Raw genomic sequence first — 18,950 nt, forward strand, 5'->3', positions numbered from 1 at the left:
AATAAATATTATTAGTATCATTGTCAACCTAAGAACAGTATTTTCAGGCAGGTGGGTAGCAATACCTAAAAAAGTAGCATATATATGTAAAATGGTTTTTCCTATAGCATATGACTTATTTATTTGTTTGCTAATACAAATTTTAACAATGGTTGTCAAAATGAGTATTCCTAATATAAGAAACAGTGTTCCTTTGTCCATCATGTTTGATAAATAATCCAAATTGGTTTGTATTAGTTCGTATGGAACTAACCAGTTTGTTGTAATAAACATATGAGGAAAAATTTGGTTAAACCTCTTATATCTTGCATATAGAGGTTGGTATCCACCAGATATTACATTAACCTTAGATTCCAAGAGTTTGAAATTACCAAAAGTTGTTCCATTTTCATAAACGTCACCACCATCATATACGCTATTTTCGTTAATATATTCAAATGAAAAATTTAGTTTACTGGCAATTATATTCATTACTTTACATTCAACATCATCATTTCTATTAGAAAGCTGTAATGTTCTGAGAAATCTGGGTTTGTAGTCGACGCAAGCCGCTGTATAAGATGTTAAGGGTTTATTTGCCTTAAATGTTATATTTATATTTTGACATATTATGTCCCAGTTGTAAAAAACTTCAGAAAACGTTGATTTGAAAACATATATCTTATTTATACATAGAATTACAGCATTGACATTTTCTAATTTTAGAATTTCTATAACCTCTTCAAACAATACTTGTGTATCTTTCTCATTGTTGGTCAATAAGAAGATTAAAAGCTTCACTTTAGAACCCCACATCGTATTAAAATAGCTTAAAAAATGTAAAACCCGTTTAAAAGATTGCTTGTTCGAAACACTTAAAACATATTTTGTGCCAACGTAATTATAATCTAACAGATGATTATTCCTCTTAAATATCATATAAGGATGAGTAAAATATTCAACATAAAATTTGACATAGGCCTCTTCCATTCTATACTTTGTTATTAAAAAAACAACTGGGTCGCAATCTGTCATGAAATATTCTTCAATCATATTTTTAAAACAGTTTGTGGCATCCAATAGATAAAGCATTTGAGATGACACACAGATTTGTCCACCTAAAAACATATAATCACAAGATTGATGTAATATTACATTTTGTTCACAAGTATTAAACAATAAAAAACAAACACAAACACTTCTCAACAAGTTCATTTTGCTTTGTGACAACAAAACACTACAAAACTAATTTACTAAATTGAAAAACTGTATTAACATTTGTACATAAGACCCTTTGTTAGATTATAAAGTCACATTAGCTAATGAAAACATATGCATCAATGTTTAACTTTCTGCTACGATCAATTTTAATATGCCTATAAAAACATTAATACCTAATTTATTATTTAGTGTTTGCAAAATACATTATTGTTTGGAGAAAAACAAACCTTTATAAAAAAGTCTCAATTGTGTCAGTAATGTGTACGTTACTATTTGAAACCATTATTAAACTGAAAAAATAGAATGGAATATGTGTCATATATCTTTGATAACACAAACTTCTTTCCAGTGTAATAAACACTTTGCGTTGTGACTAGGAAATTATTTCCATTAAATATAGTCCATTTGAATAGGCAATACAATTTTATATTTATTATATTTTAATAATATATTAACATATTGTGTGGTCTATTTAAAATAATTCCAATAACAGAGTCGTATCGGCTTTGAATGCCAAGATTGCTAAAAAGAGGGAATATACAGTTTGTCGCAGGATAGATGCCACAAAAACTGGAATGGGAATTTTTCTCTTTCTGAAATGATTCTGAGGAGTGAATTTTGTCTATCGAAAAACTAACGTATTCAAAAATTAGTTGATTAATTGACGACAGTCTAAAATATGAATATATAGCTGGCTCATTTGAAAGCGGGACACCTCCATAAATTTATATTTTTTGACCGAATTTGGCTAACTTGTTTTCAATTGTAAAATGTACTGACCCAAAACCGAAACCTTGTAAGATTTGTTAAAATAGGAAAAATACAAATTTTATAAGGGTGTCCCGCTTTCAAATGACCCATACTGTATATTTTCTTATATTTTTATATTTTTATTGTTTATTTTTTATCTGTATATATTTAAACTTTATATTTTGATGCCAAATTTCATGTATATATTTTTTATTTTAATAATTTTATTTATCTATTTTTTATTTGTTTATTTTATATTTGGTACACGTCATGAGTTTATTTCATTTTTCACATGATAGTTATCCCAGTCACTTCACGGAAATGATCAACCAGTTGTTAAATATAAATTTGTTTTTTTTTAAATAGACAAATTTAAAAATATAGTTCACTAATAAAATTATAAAAATAAAAATTATATTCCTGAAATTTGGCATCAAAATATAAAATTCTATTATAAAAAAATAACACAATATTTTTTCATATCTTTGTCATTAAGTTAGCTTCATCAGTGGTAAAAATATGTTTTTCTTATAAAACAGGCTGTTTATGACCAAATCAATTAATTAAAAGATCACATCTATCCAGGGACACACTGTGTGTGTGACACTTATTCTGGTAAACAATGTCAGTTTTAAATTAAATCAACTCCTTCGACTCTCTAATGCGACCTCTAATGTTGTCATGACGATGCTCAACACTTTTTCTATTAACAAACGAAAATCGTCTCTGGGTGAATTAGTTTGGCCTCTTGGTAGGTAGTCCATATCTATAATATAAATATATAATTTTTAACAGAAAAAAAATGTTTTTAATACATTGAAGGAGCACAAAAATTTAATACAAAAATAAGATAAAAAAATTTACATTTTCTGGTACCCAATATTTTGCTTAAAATAATCCTTTGAGTAACGAATAAAACTATAAATTTTCAATATAACATAAAACATTTCTTGATTCATTCGCAAATAAACTTCCATTAATGCGATAATTTCCAAATTTAACACACTCATGGTACGTACAGTGTATGTTCAGTTGATAATCCAACAATCATAAATGATGGATGGATACACGCCGTGCATGATGATGAGCAGAATTATTCAAGGTATACGGTTAATAGGGTAATCAGTCGGCATAAGCAGGAGGCGTCGAATGAAATAATTCGGAGCACAAACGCGGTATCCTCAGCTAATAGAAAAGAGAGAGAGGTAGCCCCTTGACGGCCATTTGTCTAAATGCCCCACTCCATGCTACACTTTTAATTAACAGAGCTAAATCGTTTAATGCGTCCCCAGACATTACTTTAATCTGGTGCTAATTATAACCATCCCCTCCAACGCCGCAGCCCCCTAACTCACCCTCTGACTGAATAGCCGAATGGCATACGATCCGCATTGTTCATGACATGTGGACGTTGCGAATTTGCAAACAGGAAATACTCAAGGTTTTAATTGCTAATTAAATACTCAATACCGAACAAGTGTTTTCAAAATATAGCACTCATTGTCAATTGCAATTATTTAGAGGTTTCAATTTATGCTCTTATTTAAATATACAAAATAAATAATTTAAATACAATTTTGTTTTGGCATTTCTGTTCTTAATTCATATTAACATAAATTGATTTTAGGAAAGATAATATTGATTCTTTTGAATTAAACTCACGCTTTTCAATTAAGTTATTATACGAAAAGCTAACAAAACTTGTCAGAAATTTTTAATATTACCAATTTAACATAGATAATAATATTCTTAATTTGTTTTTATGTTACTTTCTAAGGTAAGTAACCTAATATTTTAATATGACAGTAAAATAATTTATTCATTACTGTACTTCCCATTAGCCAATTAAATGTATCGTACATAAGATATATTAAATCCGCAGTTTTTTTTACTTACATTTGTTCCAATATTCAAATTAGGAATTGGACGACTTAATTTTTTAACACTTCTTTAAACTGCAATTACACATTTATTTAATAAATTCTTTCATGTTGTTATTGGTTGACGTCATATCACAATAAAAAAGAGAGGTAATATTAAAAAATCTGTCCATAACTGAATCCACCAGACACACACACGATCAAGTAGTTTTTAAAAGTGAAGAATCTGCATTGTTCGAAAACTACAGGCACACCTCAGCTTCCCTACCATTGAAACAATAGCCCGACATTAAAGTGCATGTGCAAATGTTAGAATCAAAGAGAAAAATACCAGATTTACTTAGGAAACGAAGGCGCGAAGAGGCACATTTAAAAGTGCCTCTGCGCACAAAATATTCGTTGAAATTTGGTATTAAACTTATTGCTATTGCTTGTTTAATTGTCGGTTTTACATTAATTGGCTAATTATCCTTCTCTCTTTGTTTAAATATTAACTTATATTGTATTTTAAAGAATGAAAACATAAAAAATTTTAGTATTTTTTTATAATAACGTATATAATGAAAATAAATTCATTTTCACTGCCTCACCTGCCTTATCTAGTGGTTTATACGAAATCAAATAAAATTAAAATATCAAGTATTACTTTTATGAGGACACAAATACTCTATTTTTGATTATATAAATAAAAAATAAATAGTAAATTGATTGTTAATTATAATTAATTAATAATTAATTAATAAAAATGGAAAATAAAATATTACGTATAAAATATGAGAGAACTTATTAAAATAAAAGCCTATTATTTTAGACGTATAAGAGATATTAAAAACAGCAAAAACTGCACCGAATCATTAATATAGAAGTAAGTCGAGCAAGATGGCCTCGTAAAAACTGCTGATTGTTCATTTAAGCTTAATTAGTAGGCACTGAAATCATCTTTATGGCCTTCTAGGGAAAAGTTTCCTCAGAAAATGAATCCACGTCATTTAGCCCCTCAAATAAATAGGTCCGTCTTTAACAGTCCTGTAATAATATTAAATATATTAAATACAAATTAATTTGATTTTTATTAATTGGATAATACATTCCATAATATACTATTATTTTTTACGTATGACTTACGAATGAATTTTCATATATTTTAAATGCATGAGTTAAAGCGAAATTAAACATTTTTTTTGTAGATGACTTTGGTTCATTCCGAGGGTGGGTTCGTTGTCGGCTACCCAACAAAGTGCTTAGTGCGTAGTCGGTCCGCAACGGCGCTATGAGCCAAATTAGCCCCAGATTAAAACTGCCGTGTCCCCCAACGGCCATTAAGTGTACACTCCCTTTGCAAAGCGCCAATTAATTTCGGCCAGTTGTATACTCATTTTTCTTATGAATGCTCCATCCAAATATAAATTAATTTCTGGTCTATCGTTGAATAACCATCATCAACGAGCACCACCGCTTCCATCGCAAAATCCCATTTGAATTTTTGATGTGATAATTATCATTGCGGGTGTTATCACGATGGTAAATTTCTCAAATTATTTACGTTGAATATTACGAAAAACTAAAACAGCATAAATTGGTTTCGTTCAGATTAAAACTGAGATTGGTTTGGTACAATTGATGATAAGAATGGCATTTACATTGGAGCGTAGAGAATCCTGAGGGAAAATAAACCAATTCGAGAGATGTTGCCGACTAATTACTGTTAACCACAGCGTTAATTACTGCAATAATATTCTAAGCGTTGATCAAAACTCATTTAGCTACAGGGTAATTCGCATGAACCGCCTCGCAATAAATTAATTGCTTACAACTTCCGTTTCAAATTAGTTTTGTTTCCGTGTTCCACTGCATTTCCAAGTTCAGAAAATTCAGAATATTTCTTTTGAAACACAGTTCATTTATCACACTCATTCAATGTGTTGTTTATTTATTATTATAACATAAAAACGTGAAAGAATACAAAAAAATATTTTATTCAGTGGCGGCTCGTGAAGTTTGAGTCTGATGAGGTATGTACATTATATATAGAACAAAAAAGAAACAAAAACAATATTTTATTTTTATTTCTACATAATTAATAACATACAATTCGACTCTTCAGTGCCTCTGTCATTAGTTCACAAAATATCTTTACTCCCCTTTGAAAATGAAAGACACGGCCAGCAAAATAGTTTATTCATTACTGTACTTCCCATTAGCCAATCAAATTTATCGTATCAAGATATTTTAAATCTGCGGTTTTTTATCCCGTATTTGTTCAAGTATTCAAATTAGAAATTGAACGGTTTAATTCTTCAACAACAAACATTTTGTCACAGTACTTTAAACTCAAATTTCACATTTATTTAATAAAAAATCCACCACGTCAACAGCATTTCTTGTGTTAATAAATTCTTTCGTGTTATTATTGGTTGAAGCTATATCATAATAAAAAAGATGCAGTATTAAAAAACTTCCCCAACTGAATCCATCAGACACGCACACGATCAAGTGTTTTTAAAACTCAATAATCGGCAATGTTTGGGAACTTCGTTTGCATCGGTATTTGGAGATATGTTATTGGCTAGAGGTACGCCTCAGCTCCTCTACCATTGAAACAGCAACCCGACTTTAAAAGGCATATGCCAATGCTGGAGCCCAATAGAAATATTCCAGATTTACTTAAGAAAGGAAGGCACGAAGAGGTACATTTAAAAGTGCCTCTGGAGAACATGCGCACACAATATTCATTTAAATTAAATATAAAACTGGTATTGCTTAATAAATTGACGGTTTTACAACATATTACCCTTCTACCTTAGTTTAAATATTAAGTTATATTCTAGGCACTGCCCCACTTGCTTCATCTGAGTAACGACCACTAATTTTATTATAATGGGCCACGTTTACTTCTTATTGAACTTCATTTAATTTCGCAAAAGAACAGTTGACTGATAAGCGGTTAGAGTTTTTATTATACAGGGTAAAGTTTTGCATCAAGTCATGTAGCAAAACTGAGTTTGGCGTGGCGTAATGTGAAGTTATTAACAGTGGAATATAATTTCCGGACGACAAGGTTGCAACTCGAGAGTCGTTCGTTTTAACGGCGTCGCTAATGAAACAATCCAAGAAGGCAATTATGAGAGATGACACATTTAACTTCTAGTGTTTCCCAGTGCACCCATAATTTCCCGGCCGTATTCCCGCCGTTTTCGCTTTACTCCTAATTTGCAAATATTACCCGGGCATTTTGCACTGCTGAAGATGAAATTTGCGCGGCATTAAATCTTATTCGCTCGTAAAAAACGACTTCACGTCTATTTAATTATGCACGAATAAGGGGAATTTACACATTTGTGTGTAAGATTTCATGAGATAAATTCCATAAGGCGTAATAGAATGTTTGCCGTTTGAGATACAGAGACTCTAGCTAAATGATTATTTTACTTATTATAATCATAATTCAATCATAATGATTGAAATCAGTTTACTTGCTTGCTAAAATCATAAAGTAAAGAAATTCTTTATACATACACAGTTCCTGTTAGTTTTACTTTGAATTCTATATGCATTATGACTTTAGCTTTGGAACACACAGTATTTATTATATTTATTTATTTAACAATCCCAATGTGTCCCAATATAGAAGTGTGAATAAAAAAAGGATAAGAAAATTTAATGAATTCTCTGAAAATCTATTTAAAAAAAAAATATTAATACAAAATTTCCTAATAATTTATTTGAAAGAGGAATAATATGAACCAAAATAAGCAGAATAGAATAGAAACACCAACATCGGAGTTATGAATGAAATAAAATATTTTTTAAACATATATTTACAATTACTTATTACTTATTTATTTATCTACAAACAAATAAAAAAATGTACACCATCCTCCTTCCATTTCTAATCATACCTTTGTGCAATTTTCAAACTGTTTCTAAAATTCCGATTTCTGGACATTTTTTATTAATTCGTATCTGAAGCTCCTTGAAACTGTGTATAGAAGTAACATATACTGTTTAAATATATATTTTCAAAAAAATTAAAATGTTTAAATCAGGTGATATTTCAGGCAACCTTTTAAGACGTCAAACAGTTTACCCGCACTTTTTTATTTATTATGAATTGTTAAGATAATATTAATTTACCAAACTACTATTCTATAAAATGTTACACATATTTTTCTGAGTTGAGCTAGACATAAATGTAGCAACTATAATATTGAAAGGAATTTTTAATGATTAAATCTACATTATTTAATTTAACATTAGTACTTTGTCTAATATCCTTTTTGTTTTATAATTCTGGCCTAGCATCCGTCCTCAAGCTTTTTAATTTACTATGATGTATCCATTTAAATTTATAATTTTTTTACGTCGAATTTGGTTATAAACATGATGAAACATGAAACAATACAGAGTTAATCTCTGGAGATTGGAAGGGGTAAGACTAAACATCGATGCTTTGGTCTTTTAACCAATTAGTGACAAATTTGGATTTGTTTTTGAGATCGTTTTCAGATTAAAACACATTTATTAAGAACATCATTTCTTCAATATAAGGAAGCAAATTGTTGCCTGTTCATAAATCAATCTATCGAGGCCTACGCAAGAGGAATTGAAGCACCTACACAAACTACACCTACTTTTTGTATGTTTAACATAAGCAGAACCATCATTTTTTTTGTAAATTAAACATTCAAATTATTCAATTATCGATTTTCTTTCAAATCTTTTGAATTCAGAAGTAAGTTTCTTTTCGATCAATTACAATAAGCAAAGGATAATAAATAATCATATAATAAAATTTACAAAGAGCGAGGAAAAAGTATAAAGTAAAAAGTAATTTTTTAAAGTTGCATAGTAAACATAACAATATCAGAAAAATAAAAGTACTGCATCCAATTCAAGTAGTACAACTCATATTTTTAATATATATCATAAAATTGTAAGCAAATGTAGGTATTATTTTACTGTGATGTCTATCATTCATTCATTATCAATTTTATTATTCAATTGGTTGCTTATTTATAATGAAAAAAGTATATAATATATTTTTTATAAATTAAATTTAAATATTGTTCTAAAATTTTTGGATCTAGTCTATTTCGCCTGATATTGATTAACGAAAAACAGTACTGAAATAATTACCAAATTGACCTATCAACTTTAGTATCAGACTATCGTTTTGTTTATGAATTAAATATCTTTTTTACACTTTTATTGCTGTTCACAACATTGAGATGACAATAGTAAGTTTCACAATTTATAAAATAATAATTTTAAAAAATGCGTTGATGAAAACAATATTTTAGTAAAAGTATATCAAAATTAGAAAAAGATTGACAAAATAATAACTTCTAAGTTTAGTAATAACTTTTAAGTTTAGTAATCTATATCTCTTCTATGAAAGTCAGCTTCTGGAACCGTTAAGGCTTTCGCGACTATTGTTTGAACATAACGATCAGTATATTCAAATGTAAACCGTTTTTCATGAGTGGTAATCATCAAGTGAGGTATTATTTCTAAAGTATATTTTTATAAGTATTCATGTATTTTATTTCTAGGAACATATCTATTGAAACAGTCTTTAGTAATCATTTTTTATGTATCTTCTTATTAATTTTATTTTCTGAATATTAGGACAATACAATTATAAAAGTTTTTAAGGTATCTGAAGTGGTATCTCTGAGTTGTAGTAAATCCAACTTTTTTTACTTTACACTGTATTTTTATTATGCATATGATAGAAGACTGGAATGTTAATGTTCTGTAATGTTACAAATTACTTCAGTGTGTTTTTTTAATATTAATAGTCCAGAATATAGAAATTCAAAAAAACATAAAGCAAGATCGATTACAAAAATATTATTTTACAATAAATTTTTCAAGTTTTTTTTTAATCGATTATAATCGTTTTCTCTTGAGATTAAACGAATTGATTTACTGTGAATCATAATGATCAATCTATGCATATCATATATTATATATAGAATAAAATAAAAAATTTAAATATTTTATAAAGAATAGAAATTTTTTATTCATATAAAATTAATACACAACTCAATTAATTACATTTGATTGAAAAATACTGATTCACTACCAAGTGGCGCATGGTGTATAACCATTTGGTTTTTCAAATCGTCCATTTTTTTTGTATTCAGTCAATAATAATTCTAAACGGGCTGTAACTCCTCCTGAGCTATTTTTGCTGCAAAGAGGTAAGAACTTCTCTATCACAATCCTCATTAACTTCTTAAATGAGTTTCCATATGTTTGTTCCATAGTAAATCCAGCATTTTCCAGGAAATTGTGAAGCATAGTGGCTGTAATATCAAATTCTGGTTCCATTTTAAGTATAGATGTAAGCCATCTCCATCCATTTCTAATATTATGAGGTATTTGAGTCTGTCCTTTTCTGGGATATGTTATGAGTAGAGCTGCATAAAGTCGCATCATACCTGAAATTTGAAAAAACATTCAGTAAAATAAATTAACAAGAATTAAAATAGTTCTTTATATACCTGTCATTCTTTTTAAAAATTTTTCTTGTTCCTCTATTTGTCCATTATTATACCGATATCCTCGGTTTTTATAAAATTCCTCATCTGACTCTTCAGAATTATGTGGCACATAGAAAGGTACCAAATAGGGACAGGCCTTATACAAATATGCCAACAACAACTTGCCCAAATCTGGAAAGTCATTCCATAGTGAAGATATAATTGTAGCATAACAAAATGCTGATTTTGGATTAACAGATATCATTAAATCACACTGTACAACAAACTTTTTTGCTAATAAATCCATACAGAATCTAATGCCCTTTGGATGTTTTGCTGCACTGAATTTCCCTTCAGCCACTGTAACTGTTTCACCAGATAACAACTTGTGTAGCCGCTTATATTTATCTTGAAGATGGGCAGTATTTCCAGCTGATATTGCATTTACTGGAATATTAATAGCTCTTTGGCAGTCAAATTTAAATGGTTTCAAAGAAACATCTTCTACCAAGTCTTGTAATGATGCTGCATACTGTTCTTTAAAGTTTATCAATTCACTATATATTTTTAAATTAGTTACACTAATATATTTTGCAATTTTGATGGCATTTTTATCTTTAGTGACCTTTTCTTGGGCCTCTTGCTCTTTTGGTTGTACTGGAGCACTTATTGGTTTAGTTTCTGGTGGTTTTGTGTTTAAATTATTTATAATCGTGTCATATTTTTCTTTTAATAGTTTAGTTTCCACTAATATATTGGCAGACATTTTAAGTTCATTTTCAGAAACATTTAATGCTTTGCACCTTTTAACAATTTCTTCAAATTGTTCATTTAAGATGGTAATTCTGTTAATATCTGTTGATAATGTTTCTTTTAATTTCTCATGAGGCACACACATCTTGAATGTTTTATAAATATATTGGTAGCACTCAACAAATTCCTTATGTAGAGTTTTAATTTTCTCTATATTTTCTCTAATTTTTTTTTGTAATTTTTCTCTCAGTTCCCTTTCCTGTTTTCGTCTTTGTTCTTGCAAATTCTCATAATATTTTTTAAGTTTTTCTTGTTTGCTTGAGCATAGTTGATCATATTGAGTCATGGATTTTAATATATTTTTTTCTTCATTCAAATGGCTTTTTATGAACATTTGTTGCTGTTCCAACCAGTCTCGTTCCATGTTTAAATCACATTTTGTTGAAAATTGTTGCAGTTTGTTTATACGGGATTGTATAGCACTGTTTACTTTAGATTGTCGTTGTCTTTCTACTTCCCTCAGCATGCAATGTACTGGTATACCAAAAGAAGTAACATAATCCACAGTATCACGTTTATTTTCCTTTTGGGTCTCACTCTGTTCATCACATTTTCTGGTATTATTAACTACGTGCCCCACTTTAGTAAGAGCTGAAACTTTTAGTTCTTCAAAGTCTTCCATGACTAGTTTATTTTTTAGCTCTGGGTTAACAATTCTATTGGTGACAACACAGAACACACAAAAATCACTTTTTTTATTTGTTTTCGTTACAGCAGTATCAGTTTCTGCTCTGTCAAAATAAAAATCTTAAACATATAGTGCAAGCGACATCTAGTTGTGGCTAGTTAAGGGTGTTCAGTGTGAGTAAACAATTTACTGCGCATTATATTATAAAATACAAAATATAATAAATACGTTAAACAATTCATGTTGTAGTACCGATGTTTTATAAATTAAACAAAATAAAGAAAATTAGTTAGAATTAAATGCAGAAATTTTAAAAAGATCGTTTACGTGTAAAATCCCCACCACACATTCCGATTAAGAAGAAGAAGAATTTGACATTATCGTTTGAACTGTCATAAAAATAAATCAAAATTTTGCGATTTCATTCACTAAATTTGTAAATTACTAAGAAATGAAGTGGTATAATGGTGGAATAGTTGAAGCAATAGCGGCTTCTAAACAGAAGTCTGCTATTTTCGTTGTATACATTGAAGGTACGTTTCAACAACATTTATTTTCAATTATGCTATTAATGAAATTTTAGGCCCAGACGAAAAATCCACCAAATTTACAGAATTAATTGATACGCCAGAATTGAGAAAATTATTGGAAGGAGACAACTTTGTTGCAATTAAACTAGAAGCTAATAGTGTACCACATCAGCAGTTCAGTGATATTTGTATCCTTTGACAATCACTCACAATGTCAAAATTAAAAATTTGCATTACACCAATATACAATTTCACAATACATGACTTCATGATGTATACATAACATGAATTGTGTTTGGGTATCAATATACATTTTACTTGTTAAACTTATCATAATGTCACTTATCATTTGGGTATTATTTTGCAAATATTTTGTATATGTATATTTCTTTAACGTAAAAATTAGATAAGAATGTTTCATTTCCCAGTTTATATTTTATTGGAAAGGCTGGCCAGCCCCTGGAAATAATTACAGAAGTCACTGATGCCTCATCATTAGTGGAAAAAATAAAAAATGTATTGGTACTTTCTGGAGTAAAAAATAGTGCAGGAGGTAAAAACTAATTTAATTCATATTAAATTCATATTAATATAAAATTTCAGAATCTTCTGCTACTTTAATTCAAAGTGAACAGGGCAACAACATGCCACCTAATGTTGTATGTGAGAATGGTGTGTGTACAATTAGAAAGCCAGATACTCCTGGTGATGGTCCCACAACTGAGGAGAAAATTGCAAGAGCAAAGGAATTAGTTCAGCAGAAGAATAAACAAAAGGAGCTTGAAGAGAAAGAAGTAAGTTGAAATTTAATTTTCTATATATAATATATTTAATAAATTAATAACAAATATAGCACATATTTAAAAAATATGTTTATTAAATAATTTATACATAACTCTAAGAAATGATTGGGTGAAAATAAATTCGACAACTCTTCAATTAATAATCACAGTCTGACGATTTTTTTTGTTTGAATAGAGACTTATAAGTTTTCATTTGGATTTAAATCTGCACTTTGTGCTGGCCAATTGACAATTTTAACATGATTATCTGTCAACATATTTTAAACAACTCTGGATGAATTATTTATAAAAATTCATATAACAGGTAAATTGTCATTAATGAATGGCTTCATTATATTTCTCACAATATGTCTATACATAAAGCAGAATAGGAAGCCCAAACCATAACATTTCCTCCACTGTGTTTCAATGTTTTTGTATGTCTAGAATTTAATTTTAATTTGGAGGACAAAGAACATAATATTTATCATCTCATCTTCAAAGTACTGTTCATCAAAATTCTAGAGGATAATTTATATATTTTTGGTCTTGTTTAAAGATTCTTCTTTTATACCAATAGTTTTTACTGAAATACATAAGTAACAATACAATTTGTGTCAAATCGGTCAGCATCTGATTGTTCTACTAGAGAATCCGATATTGTATAACCCAATTAATTAGTTTTTTATTTGCCTAAAAGTACAAGAAAGGAATTCGTTTACTAATTCTTCCAATTTGCCTGTTTATAAAAGAAGTTGTTTTTTGTTATTAAGACGTTTTCTTGTGTATTTTCAATTGAGTGTTTCATATTTAATAATATTTTAAACATTTTTAATTTTTTTATTTAAAAATAATATTTTTATTATAATATTTAGTTGTTGATATTTCATGTTACTTTTTTGAAGTGCAATGTTTCTTTCTTCTTATTGAAAGTATTGTTAAACAGTACGTTTAGAGTAAAATCTCCGTCATTTTTAAGATGTGTGATAAAAAAAGCAAAAGTATTGAAATGTATTTTTATACTGACTGGACAAAATTTAAATTAATTACTTACTGAAATATCTTAAAAAAGGTTTAATTTCAAATTTTGTGGTTTTTCTCTGGCCCCTACTCTACATTTAAAGTTGAAATAAGAATTTTAAAAATTTGTCACAATAATATAGAACTATGTATTTATAAAGTAAGTTTTAATTCTAATTATTACAATTTTGAATAGTTTTTTAAGACTCCTTCATAGGAGCCACTATATTAAAAAACTAACTTGGTCTATACCTGCTGTCAGGTCTACTATAGTATTGCTGCATAAGTGATGCATTAAATTCAGCAACATCAAATAGATTTTTATTTACTATTTCGGAGATACCAGAATAAATAACGCAATCAAACCTTATGGAGGTTTTTATTCAGAGTACAGAATTTGTTGAGGTTATTTGCTGATAGTTTTTTCGTAAATCGGTTTGAATATTTATAACGGAGGTCAGTTGGTACAAGTACCTTTTCCTCATAAAGATGATAATAGGCTGTACAATCATTGTTGAATGTTGAACGTGTTATTAAACAGTTTTTACCTATTGTTTAATTTTATTCAAAATTTCTAGACAAAATTCATATTGATTTGTTTTTTTAATGACTTCCATTGTATTACAGATTTGTAGTGCGCTACATTTTAATAAGTTGAGTATCACTTATCGTTTTTAAGCATTATTAGATTCATAATAAGCAATTTCAATATATCGAATTGATGTCGGTATAGTTACAAAATATAAGTGGATACTTTGCTTACAAAAACGTATTCAAGGTAAGAATTCTAAGATTTTGTCGGATATTTTTAGTAGGTAAGACGTGCAAAGTAACGGCTATATCAAGTCAATAAGTATTCTAAGTATTATTAATATTATGTTTATTTTCATATTATCATAACGCAATATTTTGTTTTCTTTACGACATAAAGAAGGCTAACAATACAATATTAAATAAATCTACATAATTAAATTAATTTAAACCATGAAAGTAATCAATTTGCATCACTAGAGTTTTAGCTTTACAGAAAGTATAAAGAATGTCTGATTCAATGATTTTAAGGTTGTGTATAGGTTGCTCTGTAAAACTGTAAGCACAGCCTAATGAGCTGCTAACTAGATCATAATATCATAACTGTATGAAAACAAATGAAAACTTACATTAACATATCCATGGAGAAAATATAAAATATTATAAATTAAATGTCTGATAACTTGAAACTTGCTCTATTCCTAACATGCAAAATCGTTTTACAGAAAGAGCGTCTGAAGGAAATAGAACGTCGTAAAATGGGCCAAGATGTACAGCAACTAAAGCGTTGGCAAGAAGATCAAGAAATGTTGAAACTGAAAGAAGAACGCGAAAGAGAGAGGCGTGAGAATCAAGCCGCTAGAGATCGTGTGCTGGCCCAAATAGAGCAGGATAAGGCCGAAAGAGCTGCTAAATTCAATCAGCCATCAATCTCGCCATCGGCCCAAGCGCCGTCCAGCTCATCCAGTGTTTCTCAAAGAATTGTGAAGTCTGATGTAGCTAAATTACAGGTAACCCAAAGTTATAGTAGTCATTTAAATGTGTTAAATTAATTGTATTTGCACTCTAGTTTAAGCTACCCGATGGTTCCACGCATACCCACGAATTTCCCAGCGGTGATAAACTTCGTTCAGTTCGCGAACATATTGCCAAAAACGTCGCCCTGAATTTGGGCGCGTACACATTGTCAACCACTTACCCGAAACGCGAACTAACTGATGTCGATGATGACCGTTCTCTTTTGGAACTGCGACTTACACCTACAGCCGTTGTATTGATACTACCCGTGAACAGAACTGGCGCCGTCTCTACCAATCAACAATCCGGATTTATGGGCATGATATGGTTTGTGCTGAGTCCAATTGTTGGACTCTTGACCTTCCTTAAGGGAATGGTGTTTGGTGCACCTGCTGGAGGTCAAGCTGGAGAGCCATCAACTGGACCCTCATCATCCTATGGTGCCAGTAACAGGTAAATGATATATTTTAAATTATTTTCTTGGATACTCTCAGAATCAGGTAAAATTTATTTCTATTCAGTGTCAAGGAATTTGGTTGCAAAAGAGATAAATTAAATTAAACCTCAATGCCAAATTTAACAAAAGAATTTTAATTATTTGTCTCTAAGCAATTGCACATCAATTGATAAAATATTTATAAAAATAGCTTTTTAAAATAAAAAATAAGTATATAAAAAAGTTTGACCTCTTTATAACCACATTCATGGAAACACTATCATCTTCTAAGTTTATACTAATACTTTTATGCGATAGAAAAGAATTAATATTATTATTACATAGATTGTAAATCATAGTATAATAATAATATATACTGCACTATGATTATCAAATACTGTTTGTTTTAAATAAATTCGGCGCAAGCTCTTTATATAGATTAAATTTTTATATAGATTTAATTTTTTTTTTAATTTATATTTTTAATAATATGAAATCTTTTTCTAGTTCTCAGAATTCTAAATGTAATAAAATTTTTTCAGTGTAATTATTAATTTATTTCTAACGGTAGTCCTTCATTAGAAAAATGTAAAACTGAAAAGTGAATTGCTGGTGAGAGATATAAATAACGCTAACCGTAGCCAAACGATTGCTATTCAAGTCCACTTTAGAATGCCACGTGTCAGAGATACAGGTCCAATGTAACCCTTAAAATAATTGTTTATCAACGTTCTGACATGTAGAATCATTCTAGACTAAAAATTCGAAATATTAGAAAAGTTCATTTTTATGATAATGAAGTGATATCTAATATCTTTTCATTACTTAAAAAGAGCTCTTTTCCAACGTGGAGGCAAATAAATTTATACATGTCAGAAAAATTTTAAACAAGTTGTCAATAAACGTATGCAAAGTCTTACTAAAACCATGAAACTTTTATTTTAGGGGCCGCAATAGCGTGCACCATGTGCGCAATAAGTTCGACCTGAATAATCAACTGTCGATCGCCGGTAACAAGCTCGTGGTGATTGATTTTTTCGCCACGTGGTGCGGTCCGTGCAGGGTGATCTCGCCGAGGCTGGACGATCTTGCTAGGGAGTTCAAGACCGTGGTGTTTCTGAAAGTGGACGTGGACCAGAACAGAGACATTGCCGGAGAGTACAGAGTGTCGGCGATGCCGACCTTCGTGTTCATTAAAAACAAGAGAGTGCTCACCACTTTCAAAGGAGCCGATTATTATCAATTGAGGGACACTGTTGCTCGTTACAAATAGATTTATACTTCTCTATTATTGTTACAATTACCGTTGAATAAAATACGTCCCCATTCCACCAAGTCTTTCGATTTTATGTTAAGTTAGTACATTTACAAGTTTTTAATGTTATTTACGTTTATGGTCATTTGGGAAGTCAGATTTGCTGACTATATTTATTAATAAACACAATTGTAAAGTTTACTAATTATTATTGATAGTTCCCTTCACTAAGTTCATATTTGTATTAAATGTTGTAAATTTTATTAACAAATATTTTACCTACAATGTCTGTAAATAAACTCATCTTCTGATAAATATTCATTTTATTTTCCTGTGTAAAAACAAGTGTAATATTTTTTAAGAGAATATTTGGGTTACTTTTAAATATACAGAAAAACAGTTGCAATTAAGTTAAATGAGAAATAATATTCACCAGTATAGGATAAATGAAATATCACTTTATTTGGCCAATTAATGTTATGAACTAAAAATCAAATCCGGAGCAGAATTAATATTTAAACTTTGTTCGAAAAATAATTGAAAACCTTCAGAGGCATGCGCATAAATGAAAATAAGTTCGAAGAAGGCACTGAGCATGCGTGTCTGACGGTTTCTAATAGTTTCCCATAATTTTTCATATATTATAATATACATCCAAATATAGGGGTGTATATTTGGAGAAACTTTTCAGTCAACCAAAATCCATGAAACTACTTAGAATTAACAATTGTGTGAAAACTTAATAAAAATATCATACTCATTTATTTTTTAGGAAACCAAATTCGCATAAGAAACCGTCAACAACTGTAAAAAAGAATAAAGGATCCAACATACATAGATTAGCAGATATGAAAGATAGCGATGACGATACTAACACCTGGAATGGTAATTCTACCCAGCAAATGTAATTGTATTAAGGGAGCACATATAGGCCCTATATTCCTCCATTTATCATATGGCCCACAAAGATTCCCCATTTTAAAATATTACAAAGAACATTTCATTACTGTTTCAATTATATTTGTTTTATTCCCAAGTTTTCTTTTATATATAAATTTGTAATATTTTAAAGTATTTTAAAATACTTTGTATGTATGTTACCCCTTAATCACGTATTTTATTTAATCTAGGTTGACTCTGATGTTTTTCATGTAATGTTATTTCTGGTGGGTTTTCAGAGTTTTAATGGGGGCGGCTGTCCGGCCCATTTATAATTTTAATTATCAATTAGAAGTCGTTACCCTTTGCACATATATGAATATGATTAGACGTAATTTTTCAAGGCCAGTTTCAAAGCAAGCACGTTTTTAAATCCAGACCAACAATTAGCATTCTAGTATATTTAATAACTGTTACAATATTACTTTGTAATAGTTATTACACTTTGCGATTTTTCCAGTCTGTCGGTAGCAATTACTGATTTTAATTTTAGCATATACATAGTAAAATTTTTATGTGAATTGCAGAGAAGATACTATTACATTGTAGTCCTAGTTCTACCATGTTTAGTTAATCTTGTCTATTTTTACTTCAATAAATATTTTATATCGATCTTGTGATATCACTAAGGAGGTATTATTTATATTAAAGACTGTTCCAGTTAATACTGTGTTTTATTAA

At 29.3% G+C, this 18,950-nt stretch overlaps 2 protein-coding genes across 4 annotated transcripts; one reads left to right on the forward strand and one right to left on the reverse strand.

The window, feature by feature from the left end:
- Positions 1-9,914: 9,914 nt before the first annotated feature.
- LOC109598948 (mRNA export factor Gle1) lies at positions 9,915-11,753 on the reverse strand. The gene is made up of 4 exons (XM_049970578.1): positions 11,540-11,753; positions 10,628-10,999; positions 10,340-10,510; positions 9,915-10,276 (listed from the first exon to the last, which is right to left on the reverse strand). Exons 1-4 carry the CDS (start codon positions 11,751-11,753, stop codon positions 9,915-9,917), a joined length of 1,119 nt encoding a protein of 372 aa, XP_049826535.1.
- Positions 11,754-12,039: 286 nt separating this feature from the next.
- LOC109598972 (UBX domain-containing protein 4) lies at positions 12,040-18,934 on the forward strand. 3 transcript variants are annotated; one of them, XM_020014882.2, is made up of 8 exons: positions 12,040-12,292; positions 12,343-12,477; positions 12,696-12,842; positions 12,893-13,083; positions 15,348-15,632; positions 15,692-16,092; positions 18,103-18,215; positions 18,509-18,934. In XM_020014882.2, the coding sequence occupies exons 1-8, from the start codon at positions 12,211-12,213 to the stop codon at positions 18,514-18,516; spliced, it is 1,362 nt and encodes a 453-aa protein (XP_019870441.1). In that variant the 5' UTR covers positions 12,040-12,210; the 3' UTR covers positions 18,517-18,934. The 3 variants fall into 3 exon arrangements, with proteins under 3 accessions (XP_019870441.1, XP_019870439.1, XP_019870438.1); XM_020014880.2 differs by having other exon boundaries at positions 12,041-12,292; positions 18,103-18,934; XM_020014879.2 differs by lacking the exons at positions 18,103-18,215; positions 18,509-18,934 and adding an exon at positions 17,021-17,531 and having other exon boundaries at positions 12,046-12,292.
- The last annotated feature ends 16 nt before the right edge of the window (positions 18,935-18,950 follow it).

This window comes from Aethina tumida, chromosome 1 (genome assembly GCF_024364675.1).
Source record: "Aethina tumida isolate Nest 87 chromosome 1, icAetTumi1.1, whole genome shotgun sequence".
Taxonomy (NCBI): Eukaryota; Metazoa; Arthropoda; class Insecta; order Coleoptera; family Nitidulidae; genus Aethina; species Aethina tumida.